The following is a 22,648-nucleotide window of genomic DNA, read 5'->3' on the forward strand; positions in this document are numbered from 1 at the left end:
TTGTCCCCTCAATGTCTTCTCAACTCTGGTGAATTGATCACGTTAACTTACCAAGTGGTCTGGGTGTGCAGGGAGAAGAGTTTACATATATATTACAGCCCTTTGATTGACAGCTGTGGGTCCAAGGTGATCATCATTGCCCCTCCCATTGAGTGCTCTAAACAGTGCCCAAGGCTTGGCAGCCCTAGCTGGGCAACACAGAACTAGGGGCAAGGGCCGGATATTTCTCCCCTCTTCCTTTCCCGTATCCTTTTTTGAGGGGGAGAGATGGAGAAGAGGATTTTGGAGTTGACCACTAAGGATAAGAAAATCAGTGCCTGGGAAATCTAGGGAGCAAAGGGTTTCTATTCTAAGCTCTAAAAAGAAAGCACTCTTTGGAGACAGAAAAGTTGGAGCTTAAGTTCTGCATTACTTTTCTGCGTGCCAGTATAGCTATCGAAAGGCAAGCTAAACTTTGACCCTGGTATGACTGAAGCAGAGAGCGGTGAGCTGACCACACACCCTCTGCCCAGAGCACTGAGCCATCAGCTCCAGCTCCCTGCTAATGAAACAAGCCCAGGGCCTGTGCTGCGGCTGCTGCTAGGGTCAGCTTCACTAGCTTGGGAATCACATACTGGGGAGATGAGAGCCTGTGAGTCTGGGAGATTGGGGTCCTCACTGTCTTACTTCGTGTTCCGTACACTGGGGTAGGAACACATGGTACTTGATTTAAACAGGTTTCTAATATTAATTCAGTCCACAGCCGCACAAACCATACTTGAGTCTCTTCCATAAAGCATCAGGTTATACTCACCCGAGTGCAGTGGAGATAAGGTGCTCAGAATTTCTTGTGCAAATTCTCAGCTGCCTCTCTACAAACTTCACCCTGCTTTGAGACTCCCAAATGGCTCAGAGTGGGTGTCTCGGGGTTTTATCTCCCACAGGTCTGTCTAATAACTTTTGGGGCTTCCTCTCCTGAGGTTTGTACACTGAAAAACAGGGAAAAGTATTTGGGGGAGGAATATTGGGGAGGGAGGAATATTGTGATCTTGATGGCTCAGCTGGTAAATCCACCTACAATGCAGCAGACCTGGGTTCAATCCCTGAGTTGGGAAGATCCCCAGGAGAAAGGAACGGTTACCCACTCCAGTATTCTGGCCTGGAGAATTCCATGGACAGTATAGTCCATGGTGTCGCAAAGAGTTGGACACGACTGAGCGACTTTCACTTTATTGTGATACTCTGATTATAGCATTCCTGAGATGGACTACCTTTGTGTCCTGCTCACTGCCTGGCATGGGGCCTGGAACATGGTATTGCCTAATAAATGTTGAATGAGAAAGACTACCCCTTTCAGAGCCACCATTTATGTCTGTCAAATGAAAATAGTCATTCCTGCCTGTCTCAGAGTTGCTGTGAGGCATGTTGGAAGATGTATGTGGATGTATTATGTCCGGCGCTACTCTTCAAGCATATAGATTTGTCAATAGCACAAGTGCATCATGTTTTGTGGGCCACTCCTCAAAGGCCTGTGGTCTCATAAGCATCTCAAACTTAACATCTTTAAAAATGTGATCTTCCTTCTCTAAAAACCTGTTCTTCCTCTTGTGTTTTCCATCTCAGTAAAGGAGACCTCCACATACCCAGTCACTCAGGCTGGAAACCTGAAGGACATTCTCGATCCCTCCTTCCTTACTCCCATAATCAAACTACCTATAAGTCCTGTTATTTCTACTTTCACACTACATCTTGAATCACCTCTATAGCCAATGCCCTGATCCAAGATTTCATAATTTCTTACCAGCTGTTGGCAGCATCCTCCTGATCTCCCCACTCATATTTTTGCCTCCTTTCCATCCAATCTGCACAGTGGCCAAAGGGTAACATTTATATAATTAAATTAGAGGATGCCAGTCCCTCACTCAAAACCTTTCTGTGTCTTCCAATGCATTCAGAATTAAGTTCAAGCTCCCCATGGCCTACAAGACCCTCCATGACATAACTGTGCCTTCCACCCTCCAGTCACATTATACTCAGCTTCAGGGGCTTCCTAAGTATCCTTCCCTTTTCCTGGAATGATCTCTCCACTGTCTTTTTTTTTTTTTAACTTTTTATCTTGCATGGGGGCATAGCCGATGAACAATGTTGTGGTGATTTCGGGTGAACAGCAAACGGACTCAGGTGGCACTAGTGGTAAAGAACCCGCCTGCCAATGCAGGAGACATAAGAGACACTGGTTCGATCCCTGGGTCGGGAAGAAGGACATGGCAACCCACTCCAGTATTCTTGCCTGGAGAGTCCCTGTGGACAGAGAAACCTGGTGGCTACAGCCCATGGGGTCACAAAGAGCTGGACATGACTGAAGTGACTGAGATGCACGCATGCAAAGGGCCTCAGCCAAACATATACATGTATCCATTCTCCCCCAAACTCCCTTCCCATCCAGGCTGCCACATAACATTGAGCAGAAGTCCATGTGCTGTACAATAGGTCCTTGTTTCCACCCTCCTTCTTTGTCTACTGTTAGCTTAAATCTAACTTCTTCAGAGATGCTTCCATTACCACCTCTTTCTTAATTAGGTTGCCTCTGTTTCCTGTTTTCTTTTTTTTTTTTTTCTTTTGGGTCTTTTATCACAGTTTACCACTTTAATGCATGTTTAGGTCAGCTTTCCCCATTAGACTAAATTCAATGAAAACAGAGAACATATCTATTTTGTTCTTAAAAATGTATGTTTCGGGTAGCACCATGCCTAGCACATAGCATTATTAACAAAATTGTATTGAGCAATCAATGATCTGAAGGCTGGAAGAGCTCATGGTGAAGAGCCAGGAGCTGAATGGTTCACAAGGATGCTTTCTAATGGGGGATGGACTAGATAGAGGTGGTTGCTGTGTGAGATCTTGTGTGTGTGTGTGTGTGTGTGTGTGTGTGTGAGATCTTAAGCCCTTCCTCTGCAGCTTACACGGCATGACCCTGGAATAAGTCATTCTGAAATTTTCCTCAGCTGGAAAATGAAGCTAAAGTGAACTGGCTTGGTTTAGCTCCCAGGGTTATGGTTAGGATCATGCGTACGATTAATATGAGGTGAGTGAGCAGGTTTAAGAGGCTGTGCCCGTGCTGACTGACCCACTGCCGAGGGAGGGTGGGGCTCATCACGGTCTAGCTGAGTGGGAAGGAGAAGCCAGGTCCTGCCGAAGCTCCGTAGCTGCCAGCCCACGGGCCTGGCCCAGGCCCAGCGGTGCCTCGCTCTGCGCTGGGCCCCCTGAGAGGGTCGGGCGGGAGGTCTGCTTGTGGGCCTGGAGTCTCAGTGAGCTGGGGAAACAGCGGCAGCTCTGTGTACCGCCGGTGTCACCTCAGGGTCTACCTTTTGAGGCCCAGATGCCAGATCTCTGACCCTTGTGGATGTATCATCTTGGTCTGTACTACCCACGTCCTTCCCATCCCCTCATTCTCTCCGCTCTTCTCTCACCTGAAAGCTTTTTCATTTTCAGTTTATTGATCCAGTTCTTCCCTGGGGTGGGATACATAATGGGAAAAGGGGGTTTGAAGTAGCTTCAGCCTAAGGGTGATTGGAGGAAGCTGTGGGGCTGGACACTGGGGTTCCTTCCCTTCGCTTTAGAAGGAACCACGATCTGGTATTCTTGATGGCTGGTGGGGTAGCGGTGGGGGTGAGGAGGCAGCTCCCAGCTCCTGGCTGGAGAGTCACTGGGCCCCGTCCGAGGGGTGGAAGGTGCTGCAGCAGGACTGGGAGAGTCCTGTAGCTTTTTCAGTCCTCATCTCTTTTTTTCTCAGCGGCTGAAGGAAGGAAAAAAACTGACTGCCCACCCTTCTCTTTGTCTTGTCTAATTTAACTTATGTTATTTATCAAAAAGACAGGTTATTTGGGAAACCAGATGGACCCAGGCAAAAATCATCTGGGTTTTCCAAACATGAAAAATTAGGTTCTGGGGGCCCAGGAGGAAAGGCGTACGAGTGTGTGTGTGTGTGTTTGGGAGGGGGTGAGAAGTATTGAGAGCACTTTATGTTTCTGCAGTCAGACCCAGAAATTGCTCCATCACATCCAAGCTCTCCTCCTCCCTCTTTTTTCTTCAAGTTCTTTATGATTACAAACTAAATGAGAAAACTGAAATCTTGACGTTGGTGGCTGGGAGTGTGGAAAGGTTTAATTGGCCAAGGATGAGAACATGTCAGGGCTGTAGCAGAACAGCGGCTGACAGCTTTCTCTAGCTCTCCTGCCCTCGCCTCCTCCCACAGATACACTGGGTTAGCCAGAGTTTCAGGTACAGAGAAGTTTCTGGAGCAGAAATCTGGTCTATCTCTTGTCCTTTCAGTGTTAGCATCCCAAAACGATCATAGCAGGGATGGAAATTAGACATTAGGGGAAGAACTTACCCTTTCATAACTTTCTGACGATGATATGGCCAAAGAACATTGGAGGTGGGACTTCCCTGGTGGTCCAGCGGTTAAGACTCAGTGCTCCCAATTCAGGGGGCCTGGGTTCGATTCCTGGTCAGGGAACTAGATCCCACCTGTCCAAACTAAAAGTGTGCCACAACTAAGACCCAGTGCAGCCAAATAAATAAATATTAAAAAAAAAAGAAAAAAAAAAAGAATCCGCCTTGCAATGCAGGGGATGTGGGTTTCATCCCTGATCAGGGAACTAAGATCTCACACTCTGTGGAGCAGCTGAGGCCATGTGCCAAAACTAGAGAGTCCATGTGCTGCAGTGAAAGATCCTGCATGATGCAAAGAAGACCCTGCGTGCCACAACTAAGACCCAACGCAGCCAAATAAATAAATATTTAAAAAAATAATAAAGGACATTGGGAGTTGAGGCTTGTCTGTCCATTAAATGTCCAGGGAGGGAACTAGTTCTGTAGATACAACTAGGAATTTTTGAAGCTTTTTTCTGTAACAAGCAGCAGTATAGGGCAGCATTATCAGGAGGGAGCTGAAGTAGGAGGCTCTGGAGGCATAACTCTAGGCTGCAGCAGAGGAAATGTTCTGTCTGAAAGCACAGAGTCCTCTCTCTGCATGCACACATGCACACACACAACAGAGCCAAGATCCTTTCTGGCCTGAAGAATCTTTGGCAACAGCAAGAGCACTTGTCCCATTGTGGGGGTCATTTTTCAAAGCGTCACTGGACTGTGAAAGCCACTTAATAACTTGATCTATATAATCTGAGTTAATACTAACTCCGCAGTTGTGAGGATTAAAATTTGAGAAATTTGTAAAGCGTCTGCCTCCAAGCCCGGCCCCTAGGAAACCTCAATGAATGCTTCTTGAATGAATGAACCCATGAAGCAGGGCATTAAGGCTCCCTTGACCATTTCCAAAGGTCAGTATGTAAGAGCTTGAATAACAGGCTTGGGGGCTGTCCTGTGGAGCCTGGAGCCTGAGGCATGACCTAACCCTGCCATTCATTCAACACGTGTTTATTGAGTTTCTGTAGTGTGTGGGGTAGACCCCGTGATGTACCATCCCAACCCGTTTAGTGAAGGCCTTGCTGGCCTGGCTGCAGACAGCCTTTAGTCAGGAGAATGCCTCAGTTTCAGAGGACACCTCACCCAACACCCACATCCCTTCCCTGCACAGCCCACATCCTGCGATGACAGAAGTGTAAAGCCCTGGCCGTGTTGGCTCATTTCAGGACAATTCTAAAGGGCCCATTCTTGCTTCAGAGCTCCCTGAGGGGTTGACTGAGCCTCCATCATGGACCTGTGTGGTAGCTCAGCTGCTGGCCCCTCCCTTCCACAGACGTTGATCCCAAGGGCACTTCTTAGTAACTATCTGCATCCTAAACTGTCTGAGTCTGTCTCCTGAGGAATCCAGCCTATGACTGTGCTAGTCCTGTGGCCAAGGCTTTAGGACAAGAAGGGACAGAGACTCCTTTGCAGTTTCCAGCATCCGTTCCCAGCGTTGGAGGTGTCCCTGCAGCCTTTTTATGAATATGTCCACCAGAGGGCAACATCAGCATAGCAACCTGTCCTGAGGCTCAGGGACGTGGGCTTGGGGGTCTTCCCCCCACCCCCCTCCAACTACACCCCCTCCCCGCCCCATTCAGTATAAGGCAGGATGACCTCCCTCCATACGCCCACCCGCCTAAGGGAAGACAACTTTGGGAAACTGTCTAAGCCTTACTTGTCAGTCTCAGCACGAGCCCCTCCCACCCCAGCGCCAAGGCAAATTTGTCTTCACAGTGTGGACCCCTTCCCCCGCAGCTGGCATCCTCCTTGTCGAGGATCTCCCACCTCTCCACACTCACCATCCACAATAGATTTGTTTTCTGTGTGACAAAGTAATTATGAGCTTGGGGCCAGGGGGCCCAGGGGCCAGTCTGAAGATGGTCACTTCAATCTGGTTCTCCCTGTTCTGCTAGCATTATTGATTTTTTTTCCTGTTATTTATTATGATGATTTTTCTGTGTGACCTGGCTCTGGTGACATGAGCTATGGAGGTGAGAGGGCAAAAGCAGATTTATTCTTGTCACAATTTAGCTTCTTGAAACCACCCACTTGACATTTTTTTTTTAATCCGCTAGTTTTAGCATCTTTGCTTACCTGCCTTCATTCAGTTCCCTATTCCCCAAAGTTCTTCCAAAAGTTCTTTCAGGAATTGGAGCCAGATGTGGCTAGCGGGTGCCATTATATATCAGCAAGCTTTTATTGCCTTCCCATAATTGGGCAGTTATTTTCCAGGCTGAGCTCCCCAACTTCCTGCTTCTTTCTCAGCCCTTCCCCTGGGGCAGTTCTGAGACAGGCCAAGCTATGTTTTTTTTTTTTCCTTGCAGGAGATTTTCTGGCTGTGAAATGGGTATGAGGAAAAGCTGACAAGGAAGCCATCAGAGAGTGAGATTGAGTGGAACCTATTCCAAAAACACGTCAGCCTGACCTTCAGGCTGCTACCGGCCCCTTCAGGCTACTTCCAGACTTTAGACTACAAGTGGGAGGGGGCAGAGTGATTGCCTGGCTGCAGAGGGAGTCAGCTGAGGCCAAGGGCGATTTGTGGGGCCACGTTTTCCCCAGCCTGTTTTCTCTGTGTGTGCCAGGAGAATGAATAAATCATTGTTCAGGGGTGGGATGCAGCTGCCGGGCTCCTCCCCTCGGCACATGCCCGGACTCCAGCCTCTCCATTGAGGACTGCTGGAGCAGAGCGCTTTATACACCCAGCTCCCCAAATCCTATTGAGGCCTCCCCCTTTGCACGAGCCACCGGCTCCAGGCCCATTCAGCCTGGCCCTTTGTGCTGGAGGTTAAGTGGTTACATGTGGGGGACACCCAGAAAGGACCTGTCAGGCCCTGAAAGGCTGTGCTGATACTGTGCCCTCCTACTGATGAATGGGTGGGTGGAGGAGAGGTGGGCGGCCAGAGGCTGGGGTGGGGGCAAGGGCTGGGGATTATGGAGGCAGCTGCTAGGAAGGAGGTGGAACAGACACTCCCTTCTCTCATTCCCCCTTCAGATCAGCTTCTCTCCCTCACTCTCTCTGCTGTGTGCTCTGGGACCTTGGATTTGGCCTCTCTGGGCTCCTGGTGGAAGAGAGGCCATTTACCACTTGGGTGGATAGGGGAGAAAGCATCTGTACTACCTTTCCTGCTTCCAGCACCTCCAAAACACCCCTAAGTTTCTCCTTTTTCCCGTCAGGGTCAGAAGAGAGGATGTGGGTGGTGGGGGTGGTCGACAAATCCATCTGCTAGGTTCCTGTGGAGCACTGGATTTGGAACTGCCCCACTGAGATCAACTCTGAATATTCACTGGAAGGACTGATGCTGAAGCTGAAGCTCCAGTATTTTGGTCATCTAAGGTGAACAGACGACTCGCTGGGAAAGATCAATCGAGGGCAGAAGAAGAGGGCTTCAGAGGATGAGATAGCTGGATGGCATTACCAATGCAATGAACATGAACTTGGGCAAATTCTGGGAGACACTAGGGGATAGGGAAGCCTGGTGTGCTGCAGTCCATGGGGTTGTAAAGGGTCGGATACAACTGGGCGACTGAACACCACCACCACCACCACCACTGAGCTTTAAAAGCTTCCTGGGAGGCCTCCCAGGAGCTGTGCAGGGGGGAGCGTTCAGGGTAGGAGAGATCTCGAACTGGGTATATGACAAAGATTTTGTTGGAAAAGGATGATTCTAAGACTTAAAAAAAAAAAAGCCTCAAAACTTCATATTTGATGTACTACCTCCTCATTTTACATCTGAGAAAACAGCCATGTGGGGCTGGAGGCTGGACTTGTCTTATGCTGTATGCTCAGTTGTGCAGTCGTGTCTGGCTCTTTGAGACCCCGTGGACCTACGGACCTCCTCTGTCCATGGGATTCTCCAAGCAACAATACTGGAGTGGGTTGCCATTTCCTCCTTCAGGGGATCTTCCCAACCCAGGATCAAACTCATGTCTCCTGTGTCTTCTTTACCAACTGAGGCACCAGGGGAGTCCCTGGACATGTCTTACCTAAGGTGATCACAAAGTAGTTTTTGGCTAGACTAGAATGGCACTATGCCTTTAAGAGGTGGTGGAGAAATAAATGAATAGAACAACTAGGTCACCAGCTTCCTAGGCCTTCCTTTCCTGAGATGAGCTAAGTCTGAGGAACAGTTTTTCTTCCTGCCTTAAGGGCTCTTTGGTACTTCAAAGGTCCTGCAGGGCTGTGCCTGGCCTTAGGAGACCAAGTAACAATGTTCATAATCTTAATGTTATTTAACAATGTTCAAGGCATCTTATCTTTATTTAACCTAAAAAGGTTAAAAGGCTTTGATTTGCCCAAGTTCCCAGAGTCATGTGGGAAGTTAACAGAGAATATGAGCTCAGGAAAAAGAAGAAAACAGGTCGCAGTGTATTGGGTTGGCCAAAAAGTTCACTCAGGCTTTTCCACACAGTGTAATGGAAAACCCTGAACGGACTCTGTGGCCAGCGCAATAGCTTGTTCCCCAAGATTAGATGCCAGTGATTTGTTTTGATGTGGAATCTTTGGGAGCTTCCTCATCCACCTTCCTGCCATCCACAATATGAAGCCCAAGGTCCCTGGAATGGTGGTCAAGGCCTTTCACAACTGGGCCAGATTTATCCTTCAGCCTCTTCTGCCATCTCCATTTACCCCTCAAGCTCCAGCCACACTGACCTCCTCTGTGTTATCTGAACACACACTCTGCATACGGTTTCCTCTGCCTTCGCTTGCTTGCTCTTGGTGAGCTTCTATTCATCCTTCAAGGCCTTCAAATATTACCCCTGTGAAGCCTTTCCTCACCCTCTTTTGGGCTCATTAATTTTGCCTTCCAGCTCTGTTGCAGGATCTGTCCCATTGTATAGCCCACTCTTCTCTGACTATTTCCCTTTCTAAACACAGAGCTGTCGGAGGCCACCACCAATCCTGATTCTGCGCTGATTCATTCCCTGGCACAAAGCAGGTAACTGGGTGCTGAATGTGAATGAATGGATGGGAAGGGGCAAGGTGCTTGAGACCGAAACACGTTGATCCTACCCATCTCTTTCTTCCAGGAGTACTGACACTGAGAAATTATCCACCTATTGAGGAACTCATGTCGATTCTATTACCTGAAGTAGAAATTTCTCTCATGTTCCCTTGTCTCCTTGTCTGACATCCCCGGCCCCTAGGGCCTGGATCTGGTTACTCCTTGCTAGCCAATCTTAGCTCTGGCATCTGTCTGCTTACCAAGAGATCAGTTCACTGCCACTGCTGGATCTTCATGATGGGCTGGCCTGCTACAGGGCCCTGTTCTGGCTGGTACTGTCCTTCTCGGGTGATCTCTGTGTCCCTGCCAGTTAAGTCCCTGCCACCTCTGTGGCTGGGTGGACACAGCCACAGACACCCGTTCACCTGGGGAGACTGATCCCCTGGCAGCCTGACTAAGGAAGCCTCTGGTGACTGCAGAACAGACAGCTGGTGGTGGTAGTTTAGACGCTCAGTCATGTCCGACTCTCGGCAGCCTCATGGACTGTAGCCCATCAGGCTCCTCTGTCCATGGGATTTCCCAGGCAAGTATACTGGAGTGGGTTGCCATTTCCTTCTCCAGGGCATCTTCCCCACCCAGGGATTGAACCCACATCTCCTGCATTTCAGGCGGATTCTTTACTGCTAATCCACCAGGGAAGCCCATAACAGACATCTACGTGTCTGCTTTTCTGTAGTCATGGACTCCCCTTCCCTCCCAGAGGGGTTTTTGTCGTCTAGGCTTCCAGCTGCCTGAAAATCCTGGAGTTGCCAGGACCACTGTCAGACAAGCACTTACTTTGTTAATCACACAGTGTCAGAGTATCCCACCCAACTTGATCCTTGGCTAAGGAAAGAGATGCCCTTGGAATTCACTTGTCAGGTATTGTTATTTAGAAATAACCAGCTTTATAGAACAATGGAGTGACCAGCTGATGACTCAGCCGTGTCAGGTTATTGCACACCGAGTAAAATATAGGCTTTAAATAAACAATCGGTATATAATTATTTTTTATTTTTTTGTAGCCAGAATACATAGGAAGAGGTAGAGGTAGGTGTGGCATGTTACAGGATTGTACCTAATGACTTTCTCAGAGTCTGTCTCCTGTTTCTGACATTCTACATTCTGCAGTTCGGGAGGTTTTAGCATCTAGGGAGGAATGTTTCTAACCAGGGAATGCAAAGATGATTCCACTACATTTTGGGCTCCTCATAATACTAGAGGAATAGGAAAAAGGAGGTCACACTGTAGGCTGGACTGATAATGACTATTAAGGGGAAATAGAGTTGCTACTACTTAATGAGGGCTGAGAGGTACCTGAGTGGGACCCAGGGGACCACTCTGTACTCTTGTATTAATCAAGATTCTTTCAACTGCCAGTCAGAGAAACTCCCTTCGAGTCAGGCTTGGAAAAATAAGGCCTCAGGAAACAAGGGCAGGACTATTACCAGGACTTCTGTCCTTCTGTGTCTGGGTGCAGACTACTTTCTCCTACAAATAGGCTGACTTCTATTTGGCAAGGAAGGTGACTGCTGTGGCCCTAGGCTCACATCTTCCTTGCTTTGCCTTCCTTTAATTTTATTTCAGAAAGTCCCAGAGAAGGCCTCCGACTCACCCAGAGTGGGAGTCGTAATCCTAGGCGCCTCAAACTTCCATGAGATCCACCCAGTTAGAGCTGGGAGAGACCAGGCCCAAAGGAGAGGCAGGAGGAACTTTTCAGGAATCACCAAACAAATAATCAGACAAGGCTGTGACTGTATGACACGGAAGACCTGCATCACTGCAGACCACCAAAGCTCAGACACTTTACAAGTGAGGATTTGGGTCACATCAGAAGGAAGAAAACTCCAGTTGAAGGTAAGGGGAACTTGCAGTAGATAAGGGAAAAAGGGGGCTAGTTAGGCCTCAGTACCCGATGTGGAAATGGAACTGAGGTCTCTGCATGTATATTTTTAGCTGGAGGGGTGTCCAAAGCTTGAGTTACTTCTGCCTTGTCCTTTTTATTTCCTCTTCCCTCTTAAAATAAGAATTTTCATAATTATATTTTTTTCTTTTCTATTTCCCTTATTTTGTATATAGGATTTGTTGGTGTGATTTAATTTGCCATTTACTCTCTAGGTTGTGCTAGTCACTCAATGTGTCTGACTCTTTGCCACCCTGTGGACTATATAGCCTGCCAGGCGCCTCTGTCTGTGGAATTCTCCAGGCAGAATACTGGAGTGGGTTGCTATTTTCTTCTCCAGAGGATCTTCCTGACCCAGGGACTCAACCCAGGTCTCCTGTATAACAGGCAGACTCTTTACCATCTGAGCCGCCAGAGAACTCTCTAGGTTGCAGAATGGTAAATTGGAATTAAGTTGGAAATGGAAGAGGATGGCTTATCATGGAGATTAGGAAGCAAATTCTTCCTCCTAAAGAAAAAAAAGCAAAAGAAAGGGAAGAGGGAAAGACAAGGGTACTTTTTTGGCCTCCAGGCACAGCTTGTGGGATTTTAGTTCTCCACCCAGGGATGGAATCGGAACCCTTGGCAGTGAAAGCACAGATCCGAACCACTGGTTGTTGTTCGGTCACCCAGTTGTGTCTGACTTTTTTTGACCCCATGGACTGCAGCATGCCAGGCCTCCCTGTCCCTCACCATCTCCTGAAATTTGCCCAAGTTTATCCCAATTCATCGGTGATGCCATCCAGCCATCTCATCCTCTGACACCCTCTTCCCCTTCTGCCCTCAATCTTTCCCAGTATCAGGGACTTTTCCAATGTGTCAGCTGTTCACATCAGATGACCAAAATACTGGAGCTTGAGCTTCAGCATCTGTCCTTCCAATGAGTATTCAGGGTTGATTGCCCTTAAGATTGACTGGTTTGATCTCCTTGCTCTACAGGGACTTTCAAGAGTTTTTTCCAGCACCACAGTTCGAAGGCATCAATTCTTTGGAGCTCTGCCTTCTTTATGGTCCAGCTCTCAGAACCATACAAGACCACTGGGAAGACCACAGCCTTGACTATTTGAACCTTTGTGGGCAGAGTAATGTCTCTGCTTTTCAACACACTGTCTAGGTTTGTCATAGCTTTCCTGCTAAGAAGCAATTGTCTTCTGATTTCATGGCTGCAGTCACCATCCGCAGTGACTTTAGAGCCCAAGAAGAGGAAATCTGTCACTACTTCCACCTTTTCCCTTTCTATCTGTCATGAAGTAATGGGGCTGGATGCCATGATCTTAGTTTTTTAATATTTAGTTTTAAGCCGGTTCTTTCACTCTCCTCCTTTCCCTTCATCCAGAGGCTCCTCAGTTCCTCCTCGCTTTTTGCCATTAGAGTGGTATCATCCGTATATCTAAGGTTGTTGATGTTTCTCCTGCCTATCTTGATTTCAGCTTGTAACTTATCCAGCCCCGCATTTCTCATGATGTGCTCAGCGTATAAATTAAACAGAGTGACGGCAGACAGCCTTGCTGTACTACTACTTCTTGCTCCATCTTGAGCCAATCAGTTGTTCCATACAAGGTTCTAACTGCCGCTTCTTGGCCCACACACAGGTTTCTCGGGAGACAGCTAAGATGGTCTGGTGTTCCCATCTCTTTAAGAGCTTTCCACAGTTTGTTATAATCCCCACACTCAAAGGCTTTAACATAGTCAATGAAACAGGTAGATGTTTTTCTGAAATTCCTTTGCTTTCTCTATGATCCAGTGAATGCTGGCTATTTGATTTCTGGTTCCTCTGCCTTCCCAGGGTATTTTTAAACGTATTATGATTGGTGTATATTTAATTGGTGGCATGGAGGGGGCAGCATGAGAAAGGTATAGCAAATTGCTGGGTTTACTCAGTAAAGCTGTGGGTATGGAAGGGACCTCCTGGAAGCTCACTCGCCCTAAAGGCTAAATTTGTCACAGACGTCTTTCTGGGGCTGCCTCTCCCTAAGGGAGGTTTTATCATTAGAGTCAGCAATTACTCTGTTCATTAAGTGACTTTAATGAAACAAGCACAAAACGAACATATAACTTCAAATTGTGAAAGAAAAAAAAAAAGCCTTGGGATAATATAATAAGGGAACTATCCGGCCTAGGAGGTCAGAGAAGGTTTACCTGAGAAGGGATCTGAGATATGAGAGGAGAGAGAATTTTAGGCAGAGGGAACAGTCTGAAAGGAGAACAGGGAACAGGCAGAAAGGAGCGCGAGGCTTCTCAGTTGCAGAGCCCAAGAGCAAAGGCTGAAGCTGGAGCGAGAGAGCAGGATGCTGAGCCCCGCGGCAGCTGCCTTAAGGATTTAAGCGGCAATGCGGAAGCCCCTGATGGCTTTCAGGCTGGAGGGTGGTGGTGTCACGATCAGATTTTCATTCTGAAAGTGTCACTGTGAGGCAAACCGATCGGTGAGAACCAGTGAATGCAGTTAAGAAATTAAATAGGACCTGCAAGGTTGGGTCCAGGCTGCCGGAGGCGGGGGAGGAGGTTCCGGCGCTCGGACCCGCGAGCGGCTCCGCAGAAAACCGAACCGGCCCACGTGGGCCAGGCCGCCCCGCCCCGCCGTGCTGACGCCGCCCGACTCCGCAGTCCGGGCCTGGGCTGGGCGCAGCGCCCGGGAACCCGCACTCCACGCCCCGACCCGCGGGGACGCCCAGGCGCCGAGGGACCACCTCCCCAGCCCGGAGGGAGCAGTTCCCGCTGCGGGGACCTCGCCACCGGAGCCAGCCGGGCGGGGCGGCGCCTCCAGGCCGTGAGTCGGGGCCGGAGCGGGAGGGTTTGGACCCCAGCCGCAAGGGGCGGGGGTCCTTGCCTCTGCCCAGCTGCCTTTTGCTGGCGGGGCTCGGGTGGGGGTGGGATTAGGGAATGATGGTCTGGATCCTCTGTCTCCTGGGGACGGTCTCCCTCTCCCGCAAGTCTAGGCAGGAAGGGAAGCCGCCTCCGCTCATCCTTACCACCCCCCCCCACCCACTCCCCACCTCCACCATCCCCGCCCCACCCCACCAACCCCCGACAAACTGCGGATTAGCTTGGAAAGAAGCCTGATGCCAGGAGGTCTCGGTTCCCATTTTACCTTCCCTGAGGCCCCCTTGATCTTTCCATCACTGCCGCCTGTTTGCAGCTTGCTTCACGGCCCCGCCCAAATTTAGAAAAAAAGAAAACATTTGGGCGGGGACGATCTCCAGGAACCTTGCTTAGCGGGATGGAGTCTGTAGGTTACCAAGGGACTGTCCCTACACTGTGGCCCCCAGGACTTCTTCCCAGTACTGTCCTGGATGTGGGAGGGTCCCTGCCACATTCACTGACACTCCACCTTCCTCTTACTGATTCCGTTTTTCTAATCCTAGTAATTTATGGTCAGTAGAAACTTCTTGTCAATTTAAATCCAGATTTGGGGAGAAGTCGGTTATTGGAAGGAAAGAATAATGTGGTGTGTCCTCTCTCCAGGGCCTCAGGATGGAGCTAGATAGAGGCAAGGACTCAGGATAGTAATAAACATGGAAGGAAGGGGTGAGGTCAGAAGAGAGGCTTGTCAGTGGGAGAAGGGCTTCCTCACTGGGCAGGGGAAGGAACCCAACTCAGCTCTTCCAGCCCTGAGCAGTCGGCAGCCCAGATCCAACTGCCCTGCTCACTCACTTGGCAAGGATGCACAGGTTCTGTGCTGGCTCCTGAACATGGTGGAGGTTACAGAGAGGAATTCCATGTCCAGTAGGGGGGCCAGTAGGCTGCTATTACAAGATAGAGGAAATAAAAACAAGTTGAATAGACATTTACTGACCATCAGCTACGTGCTGGGGACAGGAAACAAACAGGCATAAGACAGCATGTATCCAAGCAGTGAGGGTCCAGAGGAAGGCACTGTTAACTGTGTGTGTTTGTACATAGGGGCCATGGGGAGAACGCCAGGATGGCTTCAGGGAGGTGGGGATATTAGAGCTGAGTCTTAGCATACAAAGACTTCCCTTGTGGCTCAGCTGGGAAAGAATCCGCCTGCAGTGCAGGAGACCTGGGTTCGATCCTTGGGTTGGGAAGATCCCCTGGAGAAGGTAAATTCTGCCCACTCCAGTATTCTGGCTTGGAGAATTCCATGGACTTTATAGTCCATGGGGTCTCGAAGTGTCGGACACGACTGAGCGGCTTTCACTTCACTTAGTATACAGAAAGGAATATGCCAATGGAGAGGCAAAGAGCTGGGATGGAAGGGGAGAGGAAGGATATATTGGGCCAAGGGGATTGTGGGAGGAGAGTAATGGTGTGTTCTGAGATCTCTGAGCAGTTTGGGATGGTGGGAGGGGCTGAGTGGTAAGAGGCAGGTCTGAGGCAGTGAGCAGGGGCCAGAAGAAACACAGCCTCTTAGGCCAGGAAGAGGTTCAGCAGGAGGTTAGGGCGGGAGCCATGACAAATTTACATTTTTAACTAGAGGCAGAGAGGTCAGTGAAAAAGTCGTAGCAGTCAGTAATCCAGGTTAGAAATGGCCCAAACCAAGAGAAAGGGGAGATGTATGTACATGCTCACGCATGTGTATGTGCCCGCAGTTTCCGGTCGGCGTGACTGGCTGGAGAGTGGGCCTGCTTTGCTGAGGACACTGAATAGGGCGGGCTGTGTAGAATCTGAGGAGCCCATGGTTGGTTGCAGAATTCAGTAGCAGTTGGCTCTGACTCTCTGACAGATCCGAGAGTCACCAGCACACAGTAGTTCTTGAACCTCCGGCAGAAGATGAGGTCGTCTGGGGAGAAGTGTCTACGAGGAGAGGATGGCTTGCCTCAGGGCTGAGGGAGAGCCTGTGAGGAGACTGAGAATCGGCAGTCAGGGAGGGAAGACAACCCCAGGGAGGCGTTAACAGAGTCAAGGCAAAGGAGCAGCCTTGTGTCTGTTGCTCGGGTCTCGACTTCAGGCACCCCACCTTCACCTGCTCCGACTCATTCTTTTGCTTCCCCTCCACAGACCAGATGTTCGCCATCCAGCCAGGGGCAGCTGAGGGGGGTCAGTTCCTGGGGGGCCCACCTCCTGGAGTATGCCCACCCGAACTCCAACCAGACAGCAACTCCAACTTCATGACGAGTGCCAAGGATGCCAATGAGAATTGGCACGGGATGCCAGGCCAAGTGGAGCCCGTACTAATGAGGAGCTCCTCCGACTTGCCCTCTGACAACCAGGACTTCCAGGCTCCTGGACTCCCTGAGGGGGAGGTCCGCAGCCCGCCAGAGGGGGCAGAGATTCCTGGAGCCGGGCCTGAGAAGACGGCTGGTGTCAGCACAGCCTGCTCCCCGCTGGAGGACAACGGCTATGCCAGCAGCTCCCTGAGCGTTGACAGCCCCAGCTGCAGCCCTGAGTCTGCCTGTGGGACCCCTCCTGGCCCTCCAGACCACCTTCCGCCCTCAGTGGCCCAGGCCGTGCAGCAGCTGCAGGCTCAAGAGCGCTACAAGGAGCAGGAGAAGGAGAAGCACCACGTGCACTTGGTGATGTACCGTCGCCTGGCCCTGCTCCAGTGGATCCGGGGCCTGCAGCACCAGTTGGTTGACCAGCAGGCCCGTCTGCAGGAGAGCTTTGACACCATTTTAGACAACCGGAAGGAGCTTATCCGCTATCTCCAACAGAGGGCAGTACCATCCAGGCCCCAGGACCAAGACTAAGGGTGTCTCTGTACAGGGGTGCAAGGGTTTATGTATATATTTGCAGACATGTGTGTGGTTATGCACAAGCAAGTACAGATCATTTGCTGGTACAAGTGCAGGGAAGCATAAGTGAGTATGTCAGTGCTAACATGTAGGCAGATGTGCACAGGCCATGTGTGAATCTGCACCCGTGCATCAGTATGTGTGCTGTGTGGACACACAAGCCTATGTGTGAGTATGTACATATGTGTATGTATAGTATGTATGTTGTTGTTATTGTTTAGTTGCTAAGTCCTGTCCTACTTTTTTGTGACCCTGTGGACTGTAGCATACCAGGCTCCTGTGTCCATGGGATTTCCCAGGCAAGAATACTAGAGTGGGTTGCCATTTCCTTCTCCCAGGGATCTTCCTGACCCAGGGATCGAACCTATGTCTTCTGTATTGGCAGGTGGATTCTTTACCACCTGAGTTACCGGGGAAGCCCATAGTATATATGTAGAAGGAAGTAAATTTGTATGTGCATGCATGGATGGGTACCCCATGGTGTGTATCTATGTGCATGAGTGAAGATAGATATGCAAAAGATGTGTGTTTACATATGAGTGAGTTTGAATGTGCAGATTTCTGGTGGGTATTTGTGAATGAGCCCTCATGTGTGTATAGGCCTATGTGTAGGGGTACATGTGTGCAGGTGTGTGCATGGGATATGCATATTAGGAGCATGTATGTTCAATTGTACATGTAGGGCATCCATCCATACCTTATGTTACCTGTGGTCTACACTACCCTTTTGTCTCCACAGGGTCCCACTGCTCCCTGGAGACAGGGCTAGCCTGCTCTCATTTATCTGAAGGTTGTGGCTGATTGATCCATTCTCTTGGAATTTCTCAGGCTAACTCTTTCGATCCCTCACCTTCACTCCTCCAAGACCTTGCTCTGCTAAGGCTGTTGTTCCTGATGGATTTCCTGCTCTGGCCAACCATGGCTTTTTGGCTGCAATTTTTCCAGGGCAATTGGTGGAGAACTGCTATCAGGGAAGAGAACTAGGATGGTGATTGACACCATGGCAGGCATAGGGGCGAGATCAGAGAAGAAGATAGAGGACTGTCCTGCTTGAACTCTGCCATTGGGCACATGTGAGATGGAGATAGAGGAGATGACAATGGTAGGACCCTGAGAAGACTGGGAGAATGGGAATTCTAAAACACCAGTTCCAAACAAATCACACCCCTCCACTGCAGAGGATCTGTTGCAAACCTTATTGGCTTAAACTTCTGATGTAAAGGAATCTGTGTTGATATAATGTCATATGTCAATTACACCTCAATAAAAAATAAAAAAAGAAAAGGAATGTGTGCTTTCTAAGCTTGCAAGGAATGGACAGGTATTCTAAGGCTGTTGGGGAAAACCTTACTTCATTCTCTGTGTTTCTACTTGCTGTGCCTTTCTGGCTTTTGCAACACTGGATGTCAAATTAATTTGGTCTATGTCCCTGAAATCAGACTGTCTGGGCCAGGAGAAGCCACAGTTCAGCCTTCCAGAGTGGGCAGTGGGCAGTGTCAGTCCAGCTCCTGGAAGCTCTTAGGATGCTGGGCCATACCCCCTTATGTTATTATATGGGGTTGATGGGCTCCCGCAGAGCCTCTGTGAGGTAGAGAGCGGGTAGGTTCTAGGGAGAACCAAGGACTAAGGTAGCTGAGCTCCCTGCTTTGCTTTTGTGAGCCAAGAGGATACAAGACCCTGATGGGTGAGCAGTGACCTGGAGGTCTCTGACGTCGCCTCTGGCCTGTCTCCCTATCTGCCAAATGTGTGGGTGAGTAGGTGAAAGGTACAGGGCGTGAGGCTGAAGCAATGGGCCTGGGGACTCCTACGTGGTGAGTATGAACCTGGCCTCTGGACCAAAGCCGGGATGAATAAACCGAGGCAAAGAAATGCATTTCTTGGGTTTGTGTTTCTACCCTACCTGTTACCAGGAGGCCTCTTTTCCACACAGTCTGAGCTCCCTTTTTGAGCAGGGTTCTGGGCTCCGAGCTGGGGTGGGTGGGTGGAAGGAAGATACTGGGAGGAGGAATTCAGTCTGCTATGGCTGGCAGTCTCATGGGGGTTTATGGGGAGGTGGGTGTGGGGGGATCTCTCCTTGGGGGCCTCTCAGTCCAACAGGGGAAACTTTGGCTTCTGCCCAAGAGATTGTCCTTGTCCTAAGGCACCGTTAGGCCTAAAAGGGAGGGGTGTCAATTGTGAGGGACACATGCATGCCCCACATTCATACAAGCATGCTCACATATTCAAATCTGCCCTAGAGACACCACTTCCCTGAAGGAGGTGGAAGCCTGACTGTAAAAGATTGAGTTAGGGTCTTTAGATGGTTCTGATACAGATGTAATTATAAAACATGTACATGATTTCAGATATTTGTTGATGCCAATCTAGATATTCTATTTTACATTAGTTTGTATGATGAGTCATTAATTCATTTCTCAAAAATCCAGTACCTTTATAAAGTACTGAAAATTCAGAAATTTAGTACTTATATAAAGAAAGTATATTGCAGTTGACCCTTGAACAACGCAGGGGTTGGGAGCACCGAACCTCCACACTGTCGAAACTCTGTAACTTACAGTCAGCCCTCCATATATGCGGTCCCTCCATATTTATGGTTCTGCATCCTTGGATTCTACCAACTGTGAATCACATAGTACTGTAATATTTACTACTGAAAAAAACCTACATTTAAGTGGATACATGTAGTTCAAACCTGTGTTGTTGAAGAGTCACCTGTAGTTATCTACTGCATAACAAATTACCCTAAAACTCAGTGACTTCAAACAATGCACATTTGTTATCTCACCATTTCTGTAGGTCAGGACTCTCTCACCAGGCTACAGTCAAGATATCAATCCAAGGTCCATGGTCTACTTTGTTGGGAGCATTCAGTTCCAGGAAGATTGTGGCCTGGGGGTTGCCTTTAATTCCTGGCTGTGTGGGCCATGGCAGCTTGCTTCATCAAAGCATGCAAGCCAAGAAAGATATGAGTACTAGCAAGACAGAAGTCTCAATTTTCTGCAACCTAATCACTGAAGTGAAATCCCTCAATGTTGCCAGATTCCATTGGTTAAAAACAAGTTACTTAAGGGGGAATATGACACAAGGCTCTGAGTACTGGGAGGTCGAGATCACCCGGGGCCACCTTACAGACTGCTTCCCAGGTGGCTCAGTGGTAAAGAACCTGCCTGCCAATGCAGGAGATGTGGATTCGATCCCTGGGTTGGGAAGATCTCCTGGAGAAGGGAATGGCAACCCACTCCAGTATTCTTGCCTAGAAATTTCCATGGACAGAGAAGCCTGGTGGGCTCTAGTCCACGGGGTTGCAAGAGTTGGGCATGACAGCATATAGATGACTTAAGCAAGGACTCGTGATGCGCTGGCCAGTCTCTACAGGCCTCACCCCAAAGCCAGTGTTAGTGTTTCCTCCTAAACACAGTATGAACAGGGACCAGAGACAGGAAAGCAATGACATCTCTGAACTTCTGATCAAGGAAGACTTCCTGGAGGAAGAAGAGCCTAGAGAATGAGTGGAAGTTGAGACAACAGAGGATAGTGATTCCTAGGGCAGACTGGACCCAAATATCTTGGATCCTCCAGTTACTAGCTGTGCCTCACTTTTTTCAACTGTGAAATGAGTCAATTAGTGCTTTTCTCATAGCGTTATGTGAGAGTTCAGTAAGTTTACAGATGTATAGGGCTTAGAACTGAGGCTGGCACAGAGGAACGAATCCATAAATGTTAGACTTGTTCATGGACTGGGAGAGGATGAGGCCATCAGAGGAGGAGATGCAGCTGGGCAGTTTTGTTGTGTGTTGTTGTTGTTTAGTCACTAAGTCATGTCTGACTCTTTGTGACCCAATGGACTATAGCCCCCAGGTTCCTCTGTCCATGGTTTCCCAGGCAGGAATACTGCAGTGGGTTGCCATTTCCTTCTCCATGGGATCTTCCCCACCAAGGGATCAAACCTACCTCTTCGGCTTTGGCAGGCGGATTCTTTACCACTGAGCCAGGAGGGGCACTGCGAGTTGCGCTGTATACGAAAAATCATTACTAAAGGGCCTTGAATTCCAGATTTATGAGTTTAATGGGATGCTGGTGGTGAGAAGAGGAGCATGAGATGGGAGTGTTCCAAACCAGACCTCAGATCCACACTCATATACATGTCCACACCCACCAGACCCCAGGCCTATGCAGGCGCGCACACAGACACACACACGCACTCACTCACTCCTGGGCACAGACCCACACGCGTCCTTCCTCCTCCTTCCCCCACCCCTCTCATAAAGAAAACTGCACCTAGCCTGGCGGGGGAGGGGGTGGGTGAAGGAGGTAGGGGAGTGAGCGGTGGGGGAATTCTGCACCGGTCAGACCTCTGACTCTCCCAGCCCCAGCACGGAACAGCTGAAAATGTGTCTGCTCTTCTTCTCTAGGCCTGAAGGCTTCCCTAGCCAAACCTTATCCTTCCCCGATCCTCCCCCGCAAACCGCTAGGCTCAGAAGCAATGGGTCCTCTAATAGCCCCATTCTCTTTGGTCACCTGTAAATTTGAGATGAGACGGGCTAGAGGGAGGAGGGAGGTAGCTCTTGGAAAAGGGGGATCGCCGTACTAAGGTCAGGGCCGGGGGAGGGGCTAGGGCCCCCAAGGAACTGCACACGCCACACACACACGGCGGATGAAAAAGGGCTTGGGCGGTGGGAGGGGGCGGTCCTAGGGGCTCCCGCCGTGGGGGGCCGAGACCCTGCCCTACGATGGGGCGCGAGGTGGAGCTCGAGAGCTCCGCGCTGGGGAGGAGGGTGAGGGCCGGAGGACTGCGTTCAGCGGGTGTTCAGCGGTCCCTGGGCGGGGCTCGGCCCCCGAAAGGCACAGACAAAGAGGCAGCCTCCCCGGACCCCCGCGCCGCCTCAAGCCGGGGACTCAGCACAAAGCGAGGGGCGGGTGGAACCGAGGACACCCCACGCGCCGGCGCGCACGGGACTGTTGATCCGCACGATTGGGAGCGACGTTTCCTGCGCCTAATCCCAACAAGCATGAAAACGGCTCCAGCGGCCCGCCAGCAGGCCCTTTGTCCCGGCCCCTCGCGGGGCAGCTGCAGCCGGGATCCCTCCCCCTTTTGTGTCTCCTCCTCGGCGCCCCTCTCCGCCCTCCCCACCTCAGCTGCCCGGAGGGCCGCAAGCCTCCCAGGGCTCTCGCCTCGGGCCTTGGGCTGCACAAAGAGGGGCAGCGCCCCTAATCTGGGGGAGGAGGAGGATTAACCCTAGGGTCTGCAGGGAGGGGTGGGACTGTGGAGGGAAGAGAGAGAGGGGGGCTGCGGTGTGCCGGTGATGTGGCCTGCAAGTGAGAACTTAGATGTGGGACTGGAGCCATGGGTGACACGTGTGAGTGCAACTTAGAGGGCTGGAGAGACCCGGGTTTGTTACTCCTGCTTGGACTCCTCTGGCCAGCCTCCAACATTCAGTGTTCAGACAACTCTCAGGGCAAGAAACTCCCTAGACCTTGATGGATTGCCCTGGGACCTCCTCTGTCTACACTCCTCCCAGGATCACCTCCACTCTGGGCCTTAGCCTCTGCCTATCTCCTGGACTCCAGCAGGGCCTCCGCCT

The 22,648-nt window shown here is 50.1% G+C and overlaps 1 protein-coding gene across 1 annotated transcript; it reads left to right on the forward strand.

Moving 5' to 3' along the window:
- The first annotated feature begins 13,921 nt into the window (after positions 1-13,921).
- Positions 13,922-17,357, forward strand: C20H1orf216 (chromosome 20 C1orf216 homolog). Its single transcript, XM_043878258.1, has 2 exons — positions 13,922-14,140; positions 16,333-17,357. Exon 2 carries the CDS (start codon positions 16,338-16,340, stop codon positions 17,019-17,021), a length of 684 nt encoding a protein of 227 aa, XP_043734193.1. The 5' UTR covers positions 13,922-14,140; positions 16,333-16,337; the 3' UTR covers positions 17,022-17,357.
- Positions 17,358-22,648: the final 5,291 nt, after the last annotated feature.

The sequence above is a fragment of the Cervus elaphus genome, chromosome 20 (assembly GCF_910594005.1).
Source record: "Cervus elaphus chromosome 20, mCerEla1.1, whole genome shotgun sequence".
Classification (NCBI taxonomy): Eukaryota; Metazoa; Chordata; class Mammalia; order Artiodactyla; family Cervidae; genus Cervus; species Cervus elaphus.

What these genes read in the sequence shown, in the direction of transcription:
- C20H1orf216 (XM_043878258.1), top strand. Translation starts at nt 16,338, where the DNA reads ATGTTCGCCATCCAGCCAGGGGCAGCTGAGGGGGGTCAGTTCCTGGGG.